General features: G+C 48.6%; 1 protein-coding gene across 1 annotated transcript in view; it reads right to left on the minus strand.

Moving 5' to 3' along the window:
* mbd2 (methyl-CpG binding domain protein 2) overlaps nt 1–22325 on the minus strand; it is a 73275-nt gene that overhangs the window by 15536 nt on the left and 35414 nt on the right. Inside the window, exon 6 of the mRNA XM_031825896.1 lies at nt 10166–10290. Coding sequence (XP_031681756.1) covers nt 10176–10290 — 115 coding nt within the window. The 3' untranslated portion in view covers nt 10166–10175. The remainder of the gene's footprint in view (nt 1–10165; nt 10291–22325) is intronic.

A 22325-nucleotide genomic window follows, 5' to 3' on the forward strand; every position in this document is an offset into this window, starting at 1 on the left:
CAGGGCAGAGACTCAGGACAGGGCAGAGACTCAGGACAGGCCAGAGACTCAGGACAGGGCAGAGACTCAGGGCAGGGCAGAGACTCAGGACAGGGCAGAGACTCAGGACAGGGCAGAGACTCAGGACTAGGGGCAGAGACTCAGGACAGGGCAGAGACTCAGGACAGGCCAGAGACTCAGGACAGGCCAGAGACTCAGGACTAGGGGCAGAGACTCCGGACAGGGCAGAGACTCAGGACAGGCCAGAGACTCAGGACAGGGCAGAGACTCAGGTCAGGGCAGAGACTCAGGTCAGGGCAGAGACTCAGGACAGGGCAGAGACTCAGGACCTTTCCCTCCCCACATACAGACAGGAAGCAACAACCTTTCCCTCCCCACATACAGACAGGAAGCAACAACCTTTCCCTCCCCACCTACAGACAGGAAGCAACAACCTTTCCCTCCCCACATACAGACAGGAAGCAACAACCTTTCCCTCCCCACATACAGACAGGAAGCAACAACCTTTCCCTCCCCACATACAGACAGGAAGCAACAACCTTTCCCTCCCCACATACAGACAGGAAGCAACAACCTTTCCCTCCCCACATACAGACAGGAAGCAACAACCTTTCCCTCCCCACGTACAGACAGGAAGCAACAACCTTTCCCTCCCCACATACAGACAGGAAGCAACAACCTTTCCCTCCCCACATACAGACAGGAAGCAACAACCTTTCCCTCCCCACGTACAGACAGGAAGCAACAACCTTTCCCTCCCCACATACAGACAGGAAGCAACAACCTTTCCCTCCCCACATACAGACAGGAAGCAACAACCTTTCCCTCCCCACATACAGACAGGAAGCAACAACCTTTCCCTCCCCACATACAGACAGGAAGCAGCAACCTTTCCCTCCCCACATACAGACAGGAAGCAGCAACCTTTCCCTCCCCACATACAGACAGGAAGCAACAACCTTTCCCTCCCCACATACAGACAGGAAGCAACAACCTTTCCCTCCCCACATACAGACAGGAAGCAACAACCTTTCCCTCCCCACATACAGACAGGAAGCAACAACCTTTCCCTCCCCACATACAGACAGGAAGCAACAACCTTTCCCTCCCCACATACAGACAGGAAGCAACAACCTTTCCCTCCCCACATACAGACAGGAAGCAACAACCTTTCCCTCCCCACCTACAGACAGGAAGCAACAACCTTTCCCTCCCCACCTACAGACAGGAAGCAACAACCTTTCCCTCCCCACATACCCCCATAGAAACAACTATGACAAAGTGAAAAACAAAAACGGAGTACAGCTCGTGAAGCTCTGTGGAACACTGGGTCTGTTCATAGTCAATGGTAGGCTGAGAGGGGACTCTTTTGGTAGGTACACCTACAGCTCTGTGGAACACTGGGTCTGTACATAGTCGATGGTAGGCTGAGAGGGGACTCTTTTGGTAGGTACACCTACAGCTCTGTGGAACACTGGGTCTGTACATAGTCAACGGTAGGCTGAGAGGGGACTCTTTTGGCAGGTACACCTACAGCTCTGTGGAACACTGGGTCTGTACATAGTCGATGGTAGGCTGAGAGGGGACTCTTTTGGTAGGTACACCTACAGCTCTGTGGAACACTGGGTCTGTACATAGTCAATGGTAGGCTGAGAGGGGACTCTTTTGGTAGGTACACCTACAGCTCTGTGGAACACTGGGTCTGTACATAGTCAATGAGGGGACTCGTTTGGTAGGTACACCTACAGCTCTGTGGAACACTGGGTCTGTTCATAGTCAATGGTAGGCTGAGAGGGGACTCTTTTGGTAGGTACACCTACAGCTCTGTGGAACACTGGGTCTGTACATAGTCAATGGTAGGCTGAGAGGGGACTCTTTTGGTAGGTACACCTACAGCTCTGTGGAACACTGGGTCTGTACATAGTCGATGGTAGGCTGAGAGGGGACTCTTTTGGTAGGTACACCTACAGCTCTGTGGAACACTGGGTCTGTACATAGTCAATGGTAGGCTGAGAGGGGACTCTTTTGGTAGGTACACCTACAGCTCTGTGGAACACTGGGTCTGTACATAGTCAATGGTAGGCTGAGAGGGGACTCTTTTGGTAGGTACACCTACAGCTCTGTGGAACACTGGGTCTGTACATAGTCAATGGTAGGCTGAGAGGGGACTCTTTTGGTAGGTACACCTACAGCTCTGTGGAACACTGGGTCTGTACATAGTCAATGGTAGGCTGAGAGGGGACTCTTTTGGTAGGTACACCTACAGCTCTGTGGAACACTGGGTCTGTACATAGTCAACGGTAGGCTGAGAGGGGACTCTTTTGGTAGGTACACCTACAGCTCTGTGGAACACTGGGTCTGTACATAGTCAATGGTAGGCTTAGAGGGGACTCTTTTGGTAGGTACACCTACAGCTCTGTGGAACACTGGGTCTGTACATAGTCAATGAGGGAACTCTTTTGGTAGGTACACCTACAGCTCTGTGGAACACTGGGTCTGTACATAGTCGATGGTAGGCTGAGAGGGGACTCTTTTGGTAGGTAAACCTACAGCTCTGTCGAACACTGGGTCTGTACATAGTCAATGGTAGGCTGAGAGGGGACTCTTTTGGTCAGTACACCTACAGCTCATCCCTTGGCAGCAGCACTGTAGACTACTTCCTCACCGACCTAAACCCAGAGTCTCTCAGAGCCTTCACAGTCAGCCCACTAACACCTCTCTCAGAGCCTTCACAGTCAGCCCACTAACACCTCTCTCAGAGCCTTCACAGTCAGCCCACTAACACCTCTCTCAGAGCCTTCACAGTCAGCCCACTAACACCTCTCTCAGAGCCTTCACAGTCAGCCCACTAACACCTCTCTCAGAGCCTTCAGTCAGCCCACTACCATCTCTCTCAGACCACAGTAAAATCACAGTGTATCTGAGAAGAGCAGAACCCAACCATGAAGCATCACGGCCCAATAAATTACATGTTACTAAACAGGCCTATAGATGGAGTGCAAACAGTACAGACATCTACCAAAAAGCAATTAGTAGACAAAAAAATACGATCTCTCCTGGACAACTGTTTAGCCTTAACATTCTCCTACAGCAATGAAGGTGTAAATTTGGCTGTTTAGAACATAAACTTTATATTTGACAAATTAGCCTCCTTGGCTAATCTAAAGAAGCATAAGAGCAAACCAGAAATAACAGATAATGAGAAATGGTTTGATAATGATTACAAAAATCTAAGAAAGTAATTGAGAAATATATCTAATCAAAAACACAGAGAACCAGACAACAAAAATATAGGCCTTCAATATGGAGAGACACTGAACCAATACAAACACACCCTAAGAACAGAGGAACAGCACATTAGAAATCAGACAAACACAACGCCCTGAGCAGAAGCCGGATTGGATTTGAAAACAATTATCGTACAACAGACCACATTTACACCCTCCACACTCTAATTGATAAACAAGAAAACCAAAACAAAGGCAAAATCTACTTGTGTTTTGTAGATTTCAAGAAAGCATTTGATTCAATTTGGCACAAAGGTCTTTTTTTATAAACTAATAGAAAGTGGTATTGGAGGGAAAACATGATTTTATTAAATCAATGTACACTAAAATTGGCAACAAGCAAACATACTTCTCTCAGGGACGGGGAGTGAAACAGGGCTGCCCAATAAGTCCAACACTATTTAACATCTACATTCATGAATTAACAACAAGCCAACAGACTTCTTCTCTCAGGGACGGGGAGTGAAACAGGGCTGCCCAATAAGTCCAACACTATTTAACATCTACATTAATGAATTAACAACAAGCCAACAGACTTCTTCTCTCAGGGACGGGGAGTGAAACAGGGCTGCCCAATAAGTCCAACACTATTTAACATCTACATTAATGAATTAACAACAAGAAAACAGACCTCTTCTCTCAGGGACGGGGAGTGAAACAGGGCTGTCCAACAAGTCCAACACTATTTAACATCTACATTCATGAATTGGCAAAAACATTAGAAGAATCGGCAGCACCTGGTATCACCCGACACAACACTGAAATCAAGTGTCTGCTGTAGACAGATGACCTGGTGCTGCTGTCTCCCACTAAAGAGGGGTTACAGCAGCACCTGGATCATCTTCACAGGTTCTGTCAGACCTGGACTCTGACCGTTAACCACAGGTTCTGTCAGACCTGGGCTCTGACCGTTAACCACAGGTTCTGTCAGACCTGGGCTCTGACCGTTAACCACAGGTTCTGTCAGACCTGGGCTCTGACCGTTAACCACAGGTTCTGTCAGACCTGGGCTCTGACCGTTAACCACAGGTTCTGTCAGACCTGGGCTCTGACCGTTAACCACAGGTTCTGTCAGACCTGGGCTCTGACCGTTAACCACAGGTTCTGTCAGACCTGGGCTCTGACCGTTAACCACAGGTTCTGTCAGACCTGGGCTCTGACCGTTAACCACAGGTTCTGTCAGACCTGGGCTCTGACCGTTAACCACAGGTTCTGTCAGACCTGGGCTCTGACCGTTAACCCCAGGTTCTGTCAGACCTGGGCTCTGACCGTTAACCTAAAAAAACCAAATATAATGATATTCCAAAAAAGGTCTGGAAATAAGGATGACAAATATAAATTCTATTTGGACACAGTTCTATTAGAGCACACCAAAATGACACATATCTAGGACTAAATATCAGCAACACAGGTAGCTTTCACATGGCTGTGAATGAGCTGAGAGACCAAGCAAGAAGAGCATTCTATGCCATTAAAAGGAACAGCAAAATCGAAATTCCAATTAGAATCTGGCTCAAAATGTTTCTATCAGTTCTAGAACCAATTGCTCTATATGGCAGTGAAGTATTAGGTCCACTCTCTAATAAAGAATTCACCAAATGGGACAAACATCCAATCGAAACACAGCAGGCAGAGTTTTGCAAGAATGTATTGCAAGTGCAAAGAAAAACCCCAAATAACCCATGTAGAACAGAATGGAGCCAATACCCTCCTCATTCAGATAGAACAAATAGCCATCACATTTATAACCATCTAAAAACAATCACACAGCTCTACAATGTCAAGAGATGAAACAAGAGAAGAGTCCCCTCAGCCAGCTGGTTCTGAGGCTCAGTTCACAAACCCAAACCAACCCCATAGAGCCTCAGGACAGCACTCAGCCAGCTGGTTCTGAGGCTCAGTCCACAAACCCAAACCAACCCCATAGAGCCTCAGGACAGCACTCAGCCAGCTGGTTCTGAGGCTCAGTCCACAAACCCAAACCAACCCCATAGAGCCTCAGGACAGCACTCAGCCAGCTGGTTCTGAGGCTCAGTCCACAAACCCAAACCAACCCCATAGAGCCTCAGGACAGCACTCAGAAAATCTAGCCCAACCAAATCATCACAAAACAAAAATTAAATATATCACCCATCGGAAAGACACCACAACAATAAAACGTTGAAAAGTAAACGTCAATGCTATTTGTCTCTAAACAGACAGTACATGGTGGACTATCTGACCACTGTGACTGATAGAAAACTGAGGAAAACATTGACCAGACTCAGTGAGCACAGTCTGGCTATAGAGACTGGTCGTCACAGACAAACCTGGCTGCCCAGAGAGGACAGTCTGGCTATAGAGACTGGTCGTCACAGACAAACCTGGCTGCCCAGAGAGGACAGTCTGGCTATAGAGACCGGTCGTCACAGACAAACCTGGCTGCCCAGAGAGGACAGTCTGGCTATAGAGACTGGTCGTCACAGACAAACCTGGCTGCCCAGAGAGGACAGTCTGGCTATAGAGACTGGTCGTCACAGACAAACCTGGCTGCCCAGAGAGGACAGTCTGGCTATAGAGACCGGTCGTCACAGACAAACCTGGCTGCCCAGAGAGGACAGTCTGGCTATAGAGACTGGTCGTCACAGACAAACCTGGCTGCCCAGAGAGGACAGTCTGGCTATAGAGACTGGTCGTCACAGACAAACCTGGCTGCCCAGAGAGGACAGTCTGGCTATAGAGACTGGTCGTCACAGACAAACCTGGCTGCCCAGAGAGGACAGTCTGGCTATAGAGACTGGTCGTCACAGACAAACCTGGCTGCCCAGAGAGGACAGTCTGGCTATAGAGACCGGTCGTCACAGACAAACCTGGCTGCCCAGAGAGGACAGTCTGGCTATAGAGACTGGTCGTCACAGACAAACCTGGCTGCCCAGAGAGGACAGTCTGGCTATAGAGACCGGTCGTCACAGACAAACCTGGCTGCCCAGAGAGGACAGTCTGGCTATAGAGACCGGTCGTCACAGACAAACCTGGCTGCCCAGAGAGGACAGTCTGGCTATAGAGACTGGTCGTCACAGACAAACCTGGCTGCCCAGAGAGGACAGTCTGGCTATAGAGACCGGTCGTCACAGACAAACCTGGCTGCCCAGAGAGGACAGTCTGGCTATAGAGACTGGTCGTCACAGACAAACCTGGCTGCCCAGAGAGGACAGTCTGGCTATAGAGACTGGTCGTCACAGACAAACCTGGCTGCCCAGAGAGGACAGTCTGGCTATAGAGACTGGTCGTCACAGACAAACCTGGCTGCCCAGAGAGGACAGTCTGGCTATAGAGACTGGTCGTCACAGACAAACCTGGCTGCCCAGAGAGGACAGTCTGGCTATAGAGACCGGTCGTCACAGACAAACCTGGCTGCCCAGAGAGGACAGTCTGGCTATAGAGACTGGTCGTCACAGACAAACCTGGCTGCCCAGAGAGGACAGTCTGGCTATAGAGACTGGTCGTCACAGACAAACCTGGCTGCCCAGAGAGGACAGTCTGGCTATAGAGACTGGTCGTCACAGACAAACCTGGCTGCCCAGAGAGGACAGTCTGGCTATAGAGACTGGTCGTCACAGACAAACCTGGCTGCCCAGAGAGGACAGTCTGGCTATAGAGACTGGTCGTCACAGACAAACCTGGCTGCCCAGAGAGGACAGTCTGGCTATAGAGACTGGTCGTCACAGACAAACCTGGCTGCCCAGAGAGGACAGTCTGGCTATAGAGACCGGTCGTCACAGACAAACCTGGCTGCCCAGAGAGGACAGTCTGGCTATAGAGACCGGTCGTCACAGACAAACCTGGCTGCCCAGAGAGTACAGGCTGTGCTCAATCTGCTCTAGGGGAGAGGTAGAGACAGAGCTGCATTTCCTATTACACTGTGACAAATACACAGACCTAAGAGAATATTTCTTTACCAAAATTATAATTCAATACAAAGAATTTGAAACTATAAAATCAAATATTCATTGGGTGAAAAGCCAAAATGTGCAGTTTTGGCAGCCAAATATGTGTCCTCCTGCCACAACCTGAGGGACAGCCAGTGAAAAGCCAAATATGTGTCCTCCTGCCACAACCTGAGGGACAGCCAGTGAAAAGCCAAATATGTGTCCTCCTGCCACAACCTGAGGGACAGCCAGTGAAAAGCCAAATATGTGTCCTCCTGCCACAACCTGAGGGACAGCCAGTGAAAAGCCAAATATGTGTCCTCCTGCCACAACCTGAGGGACATAACCTGAGGGACACAACCTGAGGGACACAACCTGAGGGACACAACCTGAGGGACAGCCAGTGAAAAGCCAAATATGTGTCCTCCTGACACAACCTGAGGGACACAACCTGAGGGACAGCCAGTGAAAAGCCAAATATGTGTCCTCCTGACACAACCTGAGGGACACAACCTGAGGGACAGCCAGTGAAAAGCCAAATATGTGTCCTCCTGCCACAACCTGAGGGACAGCCAGTGAAAAGTGCAAAGTAATGTTGATAATATTTCCCATCTTGTTTTGTTTTGTCTTTCATACCAGGTCATGTGTCTCCTCAGTCATGTTGACACTGGTCTACTACCAGGTCATGTGTCTCCTCAGTCATGTTGACACTGGTCTACTACCAGGTCATGTGTCTCCTCAGTCATGTTGACACTGGTCTACTACCAGGTCATGTGTCTCCTCAGTCATGTTGACACTGGTCTACTACCAGGTCATGTGTCTTCTCAGTCATGTTGACACTGGTCTACTACCAGGTCATGTGTCTTCTCAGTCATGTTGACACTGGTCTACTACCAGGTCATGTGTCTCCTCAGTCATGTTGACACTGGTCTACTACCAGGTCATGTGTCTCCTCAGTCATGTTGACACTGGTCTACTACCAGGTCATGTGTCTTCTCAGTCATGTTGACACTGGTCTACTACCAGGTCATGTGTCTTCTCAGTCATGTTGACACTGGTCTACTACCAGGTCATGTGTCTTCTCAGTCATGTTGACACTGGTCTACTACCAGGTCATGTGTCTCCTCAGTCATGTTGACACTGGTCTACTACCAGGTCATGTGTCTTCTCAGTCATGTTGACACTGGTCTACTACCAGGTCATGTGTCTTCTCAGTCATGTTGACACTGGTCTACTACCAGGTCATGTGTCTTCTCAGTCATGTTGACACTGGTCTACTACCAGGTCATGTGTCTCCTCAGTCATGTTGACACTGGTCTACTACCAGGTCATGTGTCTTCTCAGTCATGTTGACACTGGTCTACTACCAGGTCATGTGTCTCCTCAGTCATGTTGACACTGGTCTACTACCAGGTCATGTGTCTTCTCAGTCATGTTGACACTGGTCTACTACCAGGTCATGAGAGAGAGAGAGAGCAGCATTTTGCATTTACACACACACACACTTTAGCACACTGCACTCCAGGCTTGGGTTGCCCTCACCCCTGGTGTCCCATCCATCTACCTCCCCAGTTCCCCTCACCCCACAGCGTTATCCTCTCACTCCTGGTGTCCCATCCATCTACCTCCCCAGTCCTCCTCACCCCACAGTGTTATCCCCTCCCCTCGTCCCGCGGCGTTATCCCCTCGCCCCGCAACGTTATCCCCTCGCCCCACAGCGTTATCCTCCCACCCCGCAGCGTTATCCTCCCACCTCGCCGCGTTGTCCCCTTGCCCGACAGCGTTATCCCCTCGCCCCACCGCGTTGTCCCCTCGTCCCCGACGTTATCCCCTCACCCCACAGCGTTATCCCCTCACCCCACAGCGTTATCCTCCCGCCTCGTCGCGTTATCCCCTCGTCCCACAGCGTTATCCCCTCGTCCCACAGCGTTGTCCCCTCGTCCCACAGCGTTATCCCCTCACCCCACAGCGTTATCCCCTCGCCCCACAGCGTTATCCCCTCACCCCACAGCGTTATCCCCTCACCCCACAGCGTTATCCCCTCACCCCACAGCGTTATCCCCTCGCCCCACAGCGTTATCCTCCCACCTCGTCGCGTTATCCCCTCACCCCACAGCGTTATCCCCTCGCCCAGCGGCGTTATCCCCTCGCCCCTCACCTCGCCCAACGGCGTTATCCCCTCACCCCTCCCCTCACCCAACAGCGTTATCCCCTCACCCCTCCCCTCACCCCACAGCGTTATCCCCTCACCCCGCCCCTCACCCCACAGCGTCATCCCCTCGCTCCACAGCGTTATCCCCTCACCCCTCCCCTCACCCCACAGCGTTATCCCCTCGCTCCACGGCGTTATCCTCCCACCCCGCAGCGTTATCCTCCCACCCTGCCGCATTATCCTCCCCCCCCCGCATCGTTATCCCCTCACCCCCCGGCGTTATCCCCTCGTCCCCCGGCGTTATCCTCCCGCCCCACAGCGTTATCCCCTCACCCCTCCCCTCGCCCCACAGCGTTATCCCCTCACCCCGCCCCTCACCCCACAGCGTCATCCCCTCGCTCCACAGCGTTATCCCCTCACCCCTCCCCTCACCCCACAGCGTTATCCCCTCGCTCCGCAGCGTTATCCTCCCACCCCGCAGCGTTATCCTCCCACCCCGCAGCATTATCCTCCCCCCCCCGCATCGTTATCCCCTCACCCCACAGCGTTATCCCCTCGTCCCCCGGCGTTATCCTCCCGTCCCACAGCGTTATCCTCCCACCCCGCTGTGGGGTGAGGGGATAACGCTGTGTGGCGTTATCCCCTCACCCAGCGACGTTATCCCCTCACCCCACAGCGTTATCCCCTCACCCCTCCCCTCACCCCACAGTGTTATCCCCTCGCTCCACAGCGTTATCCCCTCGCCACTCCCCTCACCCCACAGCGTTATCCCCTCACCCCTCCCCTCGCCCCACAGTGTTATCCCCTCCCCTCCTCACCATGTTTGGTCTATGCAGCTTCATCCTCTGAGTCTCTGCTGGATTCGACGGTCCGCGCCAACCCATCTGCCATCAGTGCATCCTCCAGAGTCCTGCGGGCCTGGATCACCTTTAGCTCCTGTTCCCTGTGGACACAGAGAGGACTGGGTTAGAGATGGACACAGAGAGGACTGGGTTAGGGATGGACACAGAGAGGACTGGGTTAGGGATGGACACAGATAGGACTGGGTTAGAGATGGACACAGAGAGGACTGGGTTAGAGATGGACACAGAGAGGACTGGGTTAGGGATGAACACACAGAGAGGACTGGGTTAGGGATGGACACAGAGAGATGACTGGGTTAGGGATGGACACAGAGAGATGACTGGGTTAGGGATGGACACAGAGAGATGACTGGGTTAGGGATGGACACAGAGAGATGACTGGGTTAGGGATGGACACAGAGAGGACTGGGTTAGGGATGGACACAGAGAGGACTGGGTTAGGGATGGACACAGAGAGGACTGGGTTAGGGATGGACACAGAGAGGACTGGGTTAGGGATGGACACAGAGAGATGACTGGGTTAGGGATGGACACAGAGAGATGACTGGGTTAGGGATGGACACAGAGAGGACTGGGTTAGGGATGGACACAGAGAGGACTGGGTTAGGGATGGACACAGAGAGGACTGGGTTAGGGATGGACACAGAGAGGACTGGGTTAGAGATGGACACAGAGAGGCCTGGGTTAGAGATGGACACAGAGAGGACTGGGTTAGAGATGAACACAGAGAGGACTGGGTTAGGGATGAACACAGAGAGGACTGGGTTAGGGATGGACACAGAGAGGACTGGGTTAGGGATGGACACAGAGAGGACTGGGTTAGGGATGAACATAGAGAGGACTGGGTTAGGGATGAACACAGAGAGGACTGGGTTAGGGCTGGGTTTAGTGTATGTGGGCTGGGTTAGTGATGAACACAGAGAGAGGGCTGGGTTAGGGATGGACACAGAGAGAGGGCTGGGTTAGTGTGTGTGGGCTGGGTTACTGTGTGTGGGCTGGGTTAGTGTGTGTGGGCTGGGTTAGTGTGTGTGGGCTGGGTTAGTGTGTGGGGGCTGGGTTAGTGTGTGGGGGCTGGGTTAGTGTGTGGGGGCTGGGTTAGGGATGGACACAGAGAGAGGGCTGGGTTAGTGTGTGTGGGCTGGGTTACTGTGTGTGGGCTGGGTTAGTGTGTGTGGGCTGGGTTAGTGTGTGTGTGGGCTGGGTTAGTGTGTGTGGGCTGGGTTAGTGTGTGTGGGCTGGGTTAGTGTGTGTGGGCTGGGTTAGTGTGTGTGTGGGCTGGGTTAGTGTGTGTGGGCTGGGTTAGTGTGTGTGGGCTGGGTTAGTGTGTGTGTGGGCTGGGTTAGTGTGTGTGGGCTGGGTTAGTGTGTGTGTGGGCTGGGTTAGTGTGTGTGGGCTGGGTTAGTGTGTGTGTGGGCTGGGTTAGTGTGTGTGTGGGCTGGGTTAGTGTGTGTGTGGGCTGGGTTAGTGTGTGTGTGGGCTGGGTTAGTGTGTGTGGGCTGGGTTAGTGTGTGTGTGGGCTGGGTTAGTGTGTGTGGGCTGGGTTAGTGTGTGTGTGGGCTGGGTTAGTGTGTGTGGGCTGGGTTAGTGTGTGTGTGGGCTGGGTTAGTGTGTGTGGGCTGGGTTAGTGTGTGTGTGGGCTGGGTTAGTGTGTGTGTGGGCTGGGTTAGTGTGTGTGTGGGCTGGGTTAGTGTGTGTGTGGGCTGGGTTAGTGTGTGTGGGCTGGGTTAGTGTGTGTGTGGGCTGGGTTAGTGTGTGTGGGCTGGGTTAGTGTGTGTGGGCTGGGTTAGTGTGTGTGGGCTGGGTTAGTGTGCTTCTACACCTGCATTGCTTGCTGTTTGGGGTTTTAGGCTGGGTTTCTGTACAGCACTTTGAGATATCAGCCGATGTACGAAGGGCTATATAAATAAATTTGATTTGATTTGATTTGTGTGGGCTGGGTTAGTGTGTGTGGGCTGGGTTAGTGTGTGTGGGCTGGGTTAGTGTGTGTGGGCTGGGTTACTGTGTGTGGGCTGGGTTAGTGTGTGTGGGCTGGGTTAGTGTGTGTGTGGGCTGGGCTAGCGGAGTGTGTGTGGGCTGGGTTAGTGTGTGTGGGCTGGGTTAGTGTGTGTGGGCTGGGTTAGTGTGTGTGTGGGCTGGGTTAGTGTGTGTGGGCTGGGTTAGTGTGTGTGGGCTGGGCTAGTGGAGTGTGGGCTGGGTTAGTGTGTGTGGGCTGGGTTAGTGTGTGTGTGGGCTGGGTTAGTGTGTGTGGGCTGGGTTAGTGTGTGTGGGCTGGGCTAGTGGAGTGTGTGTGGGGAACAATAGAGCAGCCAGGGTGTCTGGTCCAAACAGCTTTACTACAGGACAGAGCCTCACTTCTTAATTAGAGGAGGAAAGGACTAAACACACACACACACACACACACACACACACAGAGAGGAAAAGGTTAGGAACTGTTTAGAGGGGCCTCCTGTGGTGTCACTCCATAGAACTGTTTAGAGGGGCCTCCTGTTAATTTCGGGCATGTCCAAAACATGTGCAGTAAGGTAGCAGAGGCTTACATCGGTCACAATACAGCACCACCGAAACGGCCCGCTACCAAAACCTGCGATCTCTTCTTCACTGCAGCCGACGTGAGTAAAACGTTTAAACGTGTTAACCCTCGCAGGGCTGCAGGCCCAGACGGCATCCCCAGCCGCGCCCTCAGAGTATGTGCAGACCAGCTGGCTGGTGTGTTTACGGACGTATTCAATCAATCCTTATCCCAGTCTGCTGTTCCCACATGCTTCAAGTGGGCCACCATTGTTCCTATTCCCAAGAAAGCAAAGGTAACTGAACTAAATGACTATCGCCCCGTAGCACTCACTTCTGTCATCATGAAGTGCTTTGAGAGACTAGTCAAGGACCATATCACCTCCACCCTGCCCGACACCCTAGACTCACTCCAATTTGCTTACCGCCCCAATATGTCCACAGACGACGCAATCGCCATCACACTGCACACTGCCCTAACCCATCTGGACAAGAGGAATACCTATGTGAGAATGCTGTTCATCGACTACAGCTCAGCATTTAACACCATAGTACCCTCCAAACTCGTAGTACCCTGGGTCTCGACCCCGTCCTGTGCAACTGGGTACTGGACTTCCTGACGGGCCACCCCCAGGTGGTGAGGGTAGGTAACAACATCTCCACTTCGCTGATCCACAACACTGGGGCCCCACAAGGGTGCGTTCTGAGCCCTCTCCTGTACTCCCTGTTCACCCACGACTGCGTGGCCATGCACGCCTCCAACTCAATCATCAAGTTTGCGGACGTCACAACAGTGGTAGGCTTGATTACCAACAACGACGAGACGGCCTACAGGGAGGAGGTGAGGGCCCTCGGATTGTGGTGTCAGGAAAATAACCTCACACTCAACGTCAACAAAACAAAGGAGATGATTGTGGACTTCAGGGAAACAGCAGAGGGAGCACCCCCCTATCCACATCGACGGGACAGTAGTGGAGAGGGTAGTACGTTTTAAGTTCCTCGGCGTACACATCACAGACAAACTGAATTGGTCCACCCACACAGACAGCGTCGTGAAGAAGGCGCAGCAGCGTTTCTTCAAACTCAGAAGGCTGAAGAAATTTGGCTTGTCACCAAAAGCACTCACAAACTTCTACAGATGCACAATCGAGAGCATCCTGTTCGGGCTGTATCACCGCCTGGTACGGCAACGGCTCCGCCCACAACCGTAAGGCTCTCCAGAGGGTTGTGAGGTCTGCACAACGCATCACCAGGGGCAAACTACCTGCCCTCCAGGACACCTACACCACCCGATGTCCCAGGAAGGCCATAAAGATCATCAAGGACAACAACCACCCGAGCCACTGCCTATTCACCCCGCCATCATCCAGAAGGCGAGGTCAGTACAGGTGCATCAAAGCTGGGACCGAGAGACTGAAAAACAGCTTCTATCTCAAGGTCATCAGACTGTTAAACAGCCACCACTAACATTGAGTGGCTGCTGCCAACATACTGACTCAACTCCAGCCACTTTAAAAATGGAAATTGATGGAAATTGATGGAAAAATGTATTACTAGCCACTTTAAACAATGACACTTAATATAATGTTTACATACCCTACATTACTCATCTCATATGTATAGGTTTATACTGCACTCGGTACCATCTACTGCATCTTGCCTATGCCGTTATGTACCATCACTCATTAATATATCTTTATGTACATATTCTTTATCCCTTTACACTTGTGTGTATAAAGTAGTAGTTTTGGAATTGTTAGGTTAAATTACTTGTTGGTTATTACTGCATTGTCGGAACTAGAAGCACAAGCATTTCGCTACACTCGCATTAACATCTGCTAACCATGTGTATGTGACAAATAAAACATTTGATTTGGATCGATTTCTGGTCTTAATAAATTTGCCTTTGACCAATGCAGCCAAATAACTATTTTAAATTGAATTACAGCATGTCTTAGACATATAGATGAAAAATGGTATCGCTGAAACTCTGCCAAGTCACTCTGAAAGGCACATGACCAAAAAAAAGTTTGCTTGTAAGAAAGATGAATAGGCATCAATTCACTTTTTTGCAGATGAACCTTCAACCCAGATATTTTACCAACTGTCTTTAGTAGATATTTGGAAGACCAGTTAAAGGGTCAGACATATATAATAGTAATAATATAATATATATATAATAATATACATTATATATAATATAATGTAATATAATAGTAAATAATATCATCCGCATAGTGAGACATCATGCTCTAAGCCCCCTCTTTCGAATACCTTTGATAGTGGTGTTGTTCTCAATTGCCATGGCAAACAGCTGAGGGGACAGAGGACAACCCTGTCTTGTCCCACGTTGAAGTTGGAAATAAGATGAAAAGTTATTATTTGTGCGCACTGCAGCCATAGGGGAGGAGTAAAGGATTTTTGATCCAGGACATAAAATTGGGACCCGAATCCAAATTGTTTGAGAGTGTAAAATAGATAAATCCCAATCTACCCGATCAAACGGAATCAAATTCTCAGCAACAAGTGATAACAATATCTCTGGATTGTCCGATGAAGAGGGCTTATAAAGATGTCTGATGTTGAAAAAAAGAATGACGATTTTTTTTTATGAAACCAGTTTGATCTATAGAGATGGAGGGAAGGACTGACTCAAAACCAGTTTGATCTGTAGAGATGGAGGGAAGCTCTGACTCAAAACCAGTTTGATCTGTAGAGATAATGGAGGGAAGGACTGACTCAAACGGTTTGATCTGTAGAGATAATGGAGGGAAGGACTGACTCAAAACAATAGGCAATCATCTTAGAAAGTATCTTTACATCACAAATCAGTAAAGAAGTTGGCCTATATATGAACCACACTCAAGAGGTTTTTATCTCCCTTTTTCAGAAGAAGTGAAATACATTTGTGTCTCATTTCTTGAGGGTAAAGAGTTTGTGGAGAATGATTCCTCAAATACGGAAAACAAGAGAGGAGAGAGTTGATTTATTAGAATTTGCTCATAAATCCTTCGGGTCCAGGGGGATTTACCACACTGCATAGATTTAATTACCAACACAATCTCTTCTACAGAGAACTGTTCTAATTCAGCAGCTATTTCAGGTTCAACTGTAGGAACATCTAAGTTCTCAAAGAAGGTGTGGAGTAAGGTGGCATTTACCAGCGGACCCCGAAGTGTATAATCGTGAGTAAAAGTTATGAAAGCATGAATTGACCTCTAAATCATCAATATGTGTGTTACCCAGCTCGTCAGTGATCTCAGTGTGCCCTTCTCCCCTGATTTCGCTCCGTATTCATCATTTTCGTATGGAGATTTACTCATTCGAAGTTCAGCTCGTCGAGTTGAGAGAAGATCAAACTCTGTCTGATGTGTCAAATGTTGTTTTAGTAGATGAAGAGTGTAAATATGCCATAACCAAATCCAAGATTTTATTTCTATGTACCCCTCAGAATATTACACTTCCTTAATCTTGCTCTGTACGAAATAATTTGTCCCCTTAAAATAAGCCTTCATTGATTCCCATACTGTTGGAGGGGGTTGAAATAAGAGAAATAGATCCATTTGAAATTATATAAAAGCAACAAAGGTTTCTTCTGATAGCAGTAGTGATTTAAGACACCCAGGGCAATAATTAGGCTGTGTATTTGCAACAAGTAGTTTCATAGAGGAAAATGATCCAAAAAGACGCGTGGTAATCACACTCTGTGATAAGTGGCAGAAATCTATTGTCGTATAAAAAGTAGTCCTATATGTGAGAAGGTCTTGTGAACTGGCGAGAAAAACATAATACTCCACAGGTGTGCGATTGTGGAAACGCCACGCATCAGATATGTCTTAAGCTAAAACTAAATTGTGGATACTGTCTTTGATGAAGATGATACCTTTAGGAGAGCTACGATCCAGACTGGGCGACAGTACACAATTCATATCACCACCTTGTATTAGGTAGGTTTGTGTCCGTATTTGGTCATCGAGAAAATACATTTGTGAAGAATGAACTGTTATACAAATGTGTTGCATAAATGTTAGCCTAGACAACAGGTGTATTATACAGTCTTCCTACTACATTAATGTCATGGCCTGCTGAGTCTGCCTCTACATTTGACATTGAGAACGGTATGTTCTTACTTATTAAAATGGCTGCTCCTCTAGTCTCAGAATGAAAATTGGAATGATATGATTGACCGATCCACCCTCCTGCGGTCTAAAGTGCCGAGCCGTGCGTCCTGAAGAAAGGAGACGTCTACCATAAGGTGATTTAAATGAGGTCCCTTTTATGGTTTACTGGGCGATTTAAAGATTTAACATTTCAGCTAGTGAATGTGACCGAGCAACCAGCTGTCCCTCTCATGATATTAGCCATGTAAAGTCAACCAGCTGTCCCTCTCATGATATTAGACCTAGCCATGTAAAGTCAACCAGCTGTCCCTCTCATGATATTAGCCATGTAAGGTCAACCAGCTGTCCCTCTCATGATATTAGACCTAGCCATGTAAAGTCAACCAGCTGTCCCTCTCATGATATTAGACCTAGCCATGTAAAGTCAACCAGCTGTCCCTCTCATGATATTAGACCTAGCCATGTAAAGTCAACCAGCTGTCCCTCTCATGATATTAGACCTAGCCATGTAAAGTCAACCAGCTGTCCCTCTCATGATATTAGACCTAGCCATGTAAAGTCAACCAGCTGTCCCTCTCATGATATTAGACCTAGCCATGTAAAGTCAACCAGCAGTCCCTCTCATGATATTAGACCTAGCCATGTAAAGTCAACCAGCAGTCCCTCTCATGATATTAGACCTAGCCATGTAAAGTCAACCAGCTGTCCCTCTCATGATATTAGACCTAGCCATGTAAAGTCAACCAGATGTCCCTCTCATGATATTAGACCTAGCCATGTAAAGTCAACCAGCTGTCCCTCTCATGATATTAGACCTAGCCATGTAAAGTCAACCAGCTGTCCCTCTCATGATATTAGACCTAGCCATGTAAAGTCAACCAGCTGTCCCTCTCATGATATTAGACCTAGCCATGTAAAGTCAACCAGCTGTCCCTCTCATGATATTAGACCTAGCCATGTAAAGTCAACCAGCTGTCCCTCTCATGATATTAGACCTAGCCATGTAAAGTCAACCAGCTGTCCCTCTCATGATATTAGACCTAGCCATGTAAAGTCAACCAGCTGTCCCTCTCATGATATTAGACCTAGCCATGTAAAGTCAACCAGATGTCCCTCTCATGATATTAGACCTAGCCATGTAAAGTCAACCAGCTGTCCCTCTCATGATATTAGACCTAGACATGTAAAGTCAACCAGCTGTCCCTCTCATGATATTAGACCTAGCCATGTAAGGTCAACCAGCTGTCCCTCTCATGATATTAGCCATGTAAAGTCAACCAGCTGTCCCTCTCATGATATTAGACCTAGCCATGTAAAGTCAACCAGCTGTCCCTCTCATGACATTAGCCATGTAAAGTCAACCAGCTGTCCCTCTCATGACATTAGCCATGTACGGTCAACCAGCTGTCCCTCTCATGACATTAGCCATGTAAGGTCAACCAGCTGTCCCTCTCATGATATTAGACCTAGCCATGTAAAGTCAACCAGCTGTCCCTCTCATGATATTAGACCTAGACATGTAAAGTCAACCAGCTGTCCCTCTCATGATATTAGACCTAGACATGTAAAGTCAACCAGCTGTCCCTCTCATGATATTAGACCTAGCCATGTAAAGTCAACCAGCTGTCCCTCTCATGATATTAGACCTAGCCATGTAAAGTCAACCAGATGTCCCTCTCATGATATTAGACCTAGCCATGTAAAGTCAACCAGCTGTCCCTCTCATGATATTAGCCATGTAAAGTCAACCAGCTGTCCCTCTCATGATATTAGACCTAGCCATGTAAAGTCAACCAGCTGTCCCTCTCATGATATTAGACCTAGCCATGTAAAGTCAACCAGCTGTCCCTCTCATGATATTAGACCTAGACATGTAAAGTCAGGTGGGAAAGGGATAGATGCCAGATTACAATAACAACTAATCCACTAAACATTTTTCTAATTAGTCAATTTAAAAAAAAGTTGAAGAAGAATAAAAAAACGTAAACAAACAATATTCTGAAGTCTGGTATGAAAAAGTAGAGCCATCCGCCTGGTCACCTAATAGAACAAGGTAACCACTAATCCCCACACATTATGTGTTTGTTATGCGGAACACCAAACCTAGAGAGAGCCCCGATGAAATAGTGAAGGATTTAAAACAAGTTGAACATAATAAATAAATAAATAAGAAATACTTATTTATAACCCAAAACAAGACGGTTTTAAAAGATTTTATAGATTTTATAAATCACATCTTACAGCAATACCACTCCGGAGCGCTCTGGGGGAGGTTTTCATCAAGGATCTCTCTGTGCTTTGCTCCATTCATCTTACCCTCGATCCCGACTAGTCTCCCATTCCCTGCCGTTGAAAAACATCCCCACAGCATGATGCTGCCACCACCATGCTTCACCGTAGGGATGGTGCCAGGTTTCCTCCAGACGTGAAGCTTGGCATTCAGGCCAAAGAGTTCAATCATGGTTTCATCAGACCAGAGAATCTTGTGTCCTTTAGGTTCCTTTCGACAAACTCCATGCGGGCTGTCATGTGCTTTTTAATGAGGAGTGGATTCTGTCTGCCCACTCTACCATAAAGGCCTGAGATGTTTGTTCTTCTGGAAGTTTCTCCCATCTCCACAGAGGAACTCCGTAGCTCTGTCAGAGTGACCATCGGGTTCTCTAGGAAGAGTCATAGTGGTTCCAAACTTCTTCCATTAAGAATGATGGAGGCCGCTGTGTTCTTGGGGACCTTCAATGCTGCAGAAATGTTTTGGTACCCTTTACCAGATCTGTGCCTCGACACACTTCTGTCTCGGAGCTCTACAGACAATTTCTTCGATCTCATGGCTTGGTTTTTGCTCTGACATGCACTGTTAACTGTGGGACCTTATATAGACAGGTGTGTGCCTTTCCAAAGGACAATTCATTGAATTTACCACAGGTGGACTCTAATCATGTTGTAGAAACATCTCAAGGATGATCATTGGAAACAGGATGCACCTGGGCTCAATTTCGAGTCTCATACCAGTGGGTCTGAATACTTATGTAAATAAGTCATTATGGGGTATTGTATGTAGATTGATGAGAAAAAAACAAATATTTAATTAATTTTAGAATAAGGCTGTAATGTAACAAAATGTTGGGGTATGAATACTTTCCGAATGCACTGTGTTTCTATGTAGGCTATATCCTTGAAATTACAAATCATATACATAATATGATATATGATAATATATATGATAATAATCACTACAGAATTAATTTTCCTTCTTAGACTCCCTGTCTGTCTCCTGACCTATTTACAGTGTTTATATGCTGTTTAACATGACATGTAGTCTATTTGAGATGACGAACGCTTCTTATATTCACCTTTTCATATTTATTCAAATACTTTTCACTCAAATCCATATGTACAGGTAGAGTCAGCACAGGAAGAGTCAGCGCAGGAAGAGTCAGCGCAGGTAGAGTCTGTACAGGTAGAGTCAGCACAGGTAGAGTCAGCACAGGTAGAGTCTGTACAGGTAGAGTCAGCACAGGTAGAGTCAGCACAGGTAGAGTCTGTACAGGTAGAGTCAGTGCAGGTAGAGTCAACGCAGGTAGAGTCCGTGCAAGTAGAGTCAGCGCAGGTACAGTCAGCACAGGTAGAGTCAGTGCAGGTAGAGTCAGCGCAGGTAGAGTCAGCCCAGGTAGAGTCAGCGCAGGTAGAGTCAGCGCAGGTAGAGTCAGCGCAGGTAGAGTCTGTACAGGTAGAGTCAGTGCAGGTAGAGTCAACGCAGGTAGAGTCCGTGCAAGTAGAGTCAGCGCAGGTACAGTCAGCACAGGTAGAGTCAGTGCAGGTAGAGTCAGCGCAGGTAGAGTCAGCCGAGGTAGAGTCAGCGCAGGTAGAGTCAGCGCAGGTAGAGTCAGCGCAGGTAGAGTGAGCACAGGTAGAGTCAGCACGGTTAGAGTCAGCACAGGTAGAGTCAGCACGAATCAATAGCTAACCAGTCAGATCTGTCTTCTCTCATTCTGTGGGATGATCTGTCTTCTCTCATTCCATGGGATGATCTGTCTTCTCTCATTCTATGGGATGATCTGTCTTCTCTCATTCCATGGGATGATCTGTCTTCTCTCATTCCATGGGATGATCTGTCTTCTCTCATTCCATGGGATGATCGGTCTTCTCTCATTCCATGGGATGATCGGTCTTCTCTCATTCCATGGGATGATCGGTCTTCTCTCATTCCATGGGATGATCTGTCTTCTCTCATTCCATGGGATGATCTGTCTTCTCTCATTCCATGGGATGATCTGTCTTCTCTCATTCCATGGGATGATCTGTCTTCTCTCATTCTATGGGATGATCTGTCTTCTCTCATTCTATGGGATGATCTGTCTTCTCTCATTCTATGGGATGATCTGACTTCTCTCATTCTATGGGATGATCTGTCTTCTCTCATTCCATGGGATGATCTGTCTTCTCTCATTCTATGGGATGATCTGTCTTCTCTCATTCTGTGGGATGATCTGTCTTCTCTCATTCCCTGGGATGATCTGTCTTCTCTCATTCCGTGGGATGATCTGTCTTCTCTCATTCTATGGGATGATCTGTCTTCTCTCATTCTGTGGGATGATCTGTCTTCTCTCATTCTGTGGGATGATCTGTCTTCTCTCATTCCATGGGATGATCTGTCTTCTCTCATTCTATGGGATGATCTGTCTTCTCTCATTCCATGGGATGATCTGTCTTCTCTCATTCCATGGGATGATCTGTCTTCTCTCATTCTATGGGATGATCTGTCTTCTCTCATTTTGTGGGATGATCTGTCTTCTCTCATTCTATGGGATGATCTGTCTTCTCTCATTCTGTGGGATGATCTGTCTTCTCTCATTCCATGGGATGATCTGTCTTCTCTCATTTTATGGGATCACAGAGGCATGAGAAAAACGGATCCCTTCCACACCTCTTCTCCCTCCCTCTCCTCCTCTCCTATCCACTATTCTTCTTCCTCTCCCTCTCTCCAGTCCTATTCTCCCTCTCACCTCCTCCCCCTCCTCTCTCCTCTCCTCCCATAATAACCCATAGAGAGCTAGTTATCGGAGCTCAGCTCAGTGTGCCATCATGCCTTTGTATACACTGCCATCTACAGGATTAACACTGCACTCATAAGAGCTCCCAGTAACATGAAGGGAGAGGAGGGCTCTGGTGAAAAGTAGTGAAAGGTGTTTCATGACTTATAGTTCCAACAGATATGACTAAGTGACTTGTGACTGAATGACTGGCTGGCGACTGGCCGGCTGGTGACTGGCTGGCTGGTGACTGGCTGGCTGGTGACTGACTGGTCGGCTGGTGACTGACTGGCCGGCTGGTGACTGACTGGCCGGCTGGTGACTGACTGGCCGGCTGGTGACTGGCTGGCTGGCTGATGACTGGCTGACTGACTGGCTGGCTGGTGACTGACTGGCTGGTGACTGGCTGGTGACTGGCTGGCTGGCTGGTGACTGGCTGGCTGGCTGGCTGGTGAC

This window comes from Oncorhynchus kisutch, linkage group LG6 (assembly GCF_002021735.2).
Source record: "Oncorhynchus kisutch isolate 150728-3 linkage group LG6, Okis_V2, whole genome shotgun sequence".
Classification (NCBI taxonomy): domain Eukaryota; kingdom Metazoa; phylum Chordata; class Actinopteri; order Salmoniformes; family Salmonidae; genus Oncorhynchus; species Oncorhynchus kisutch.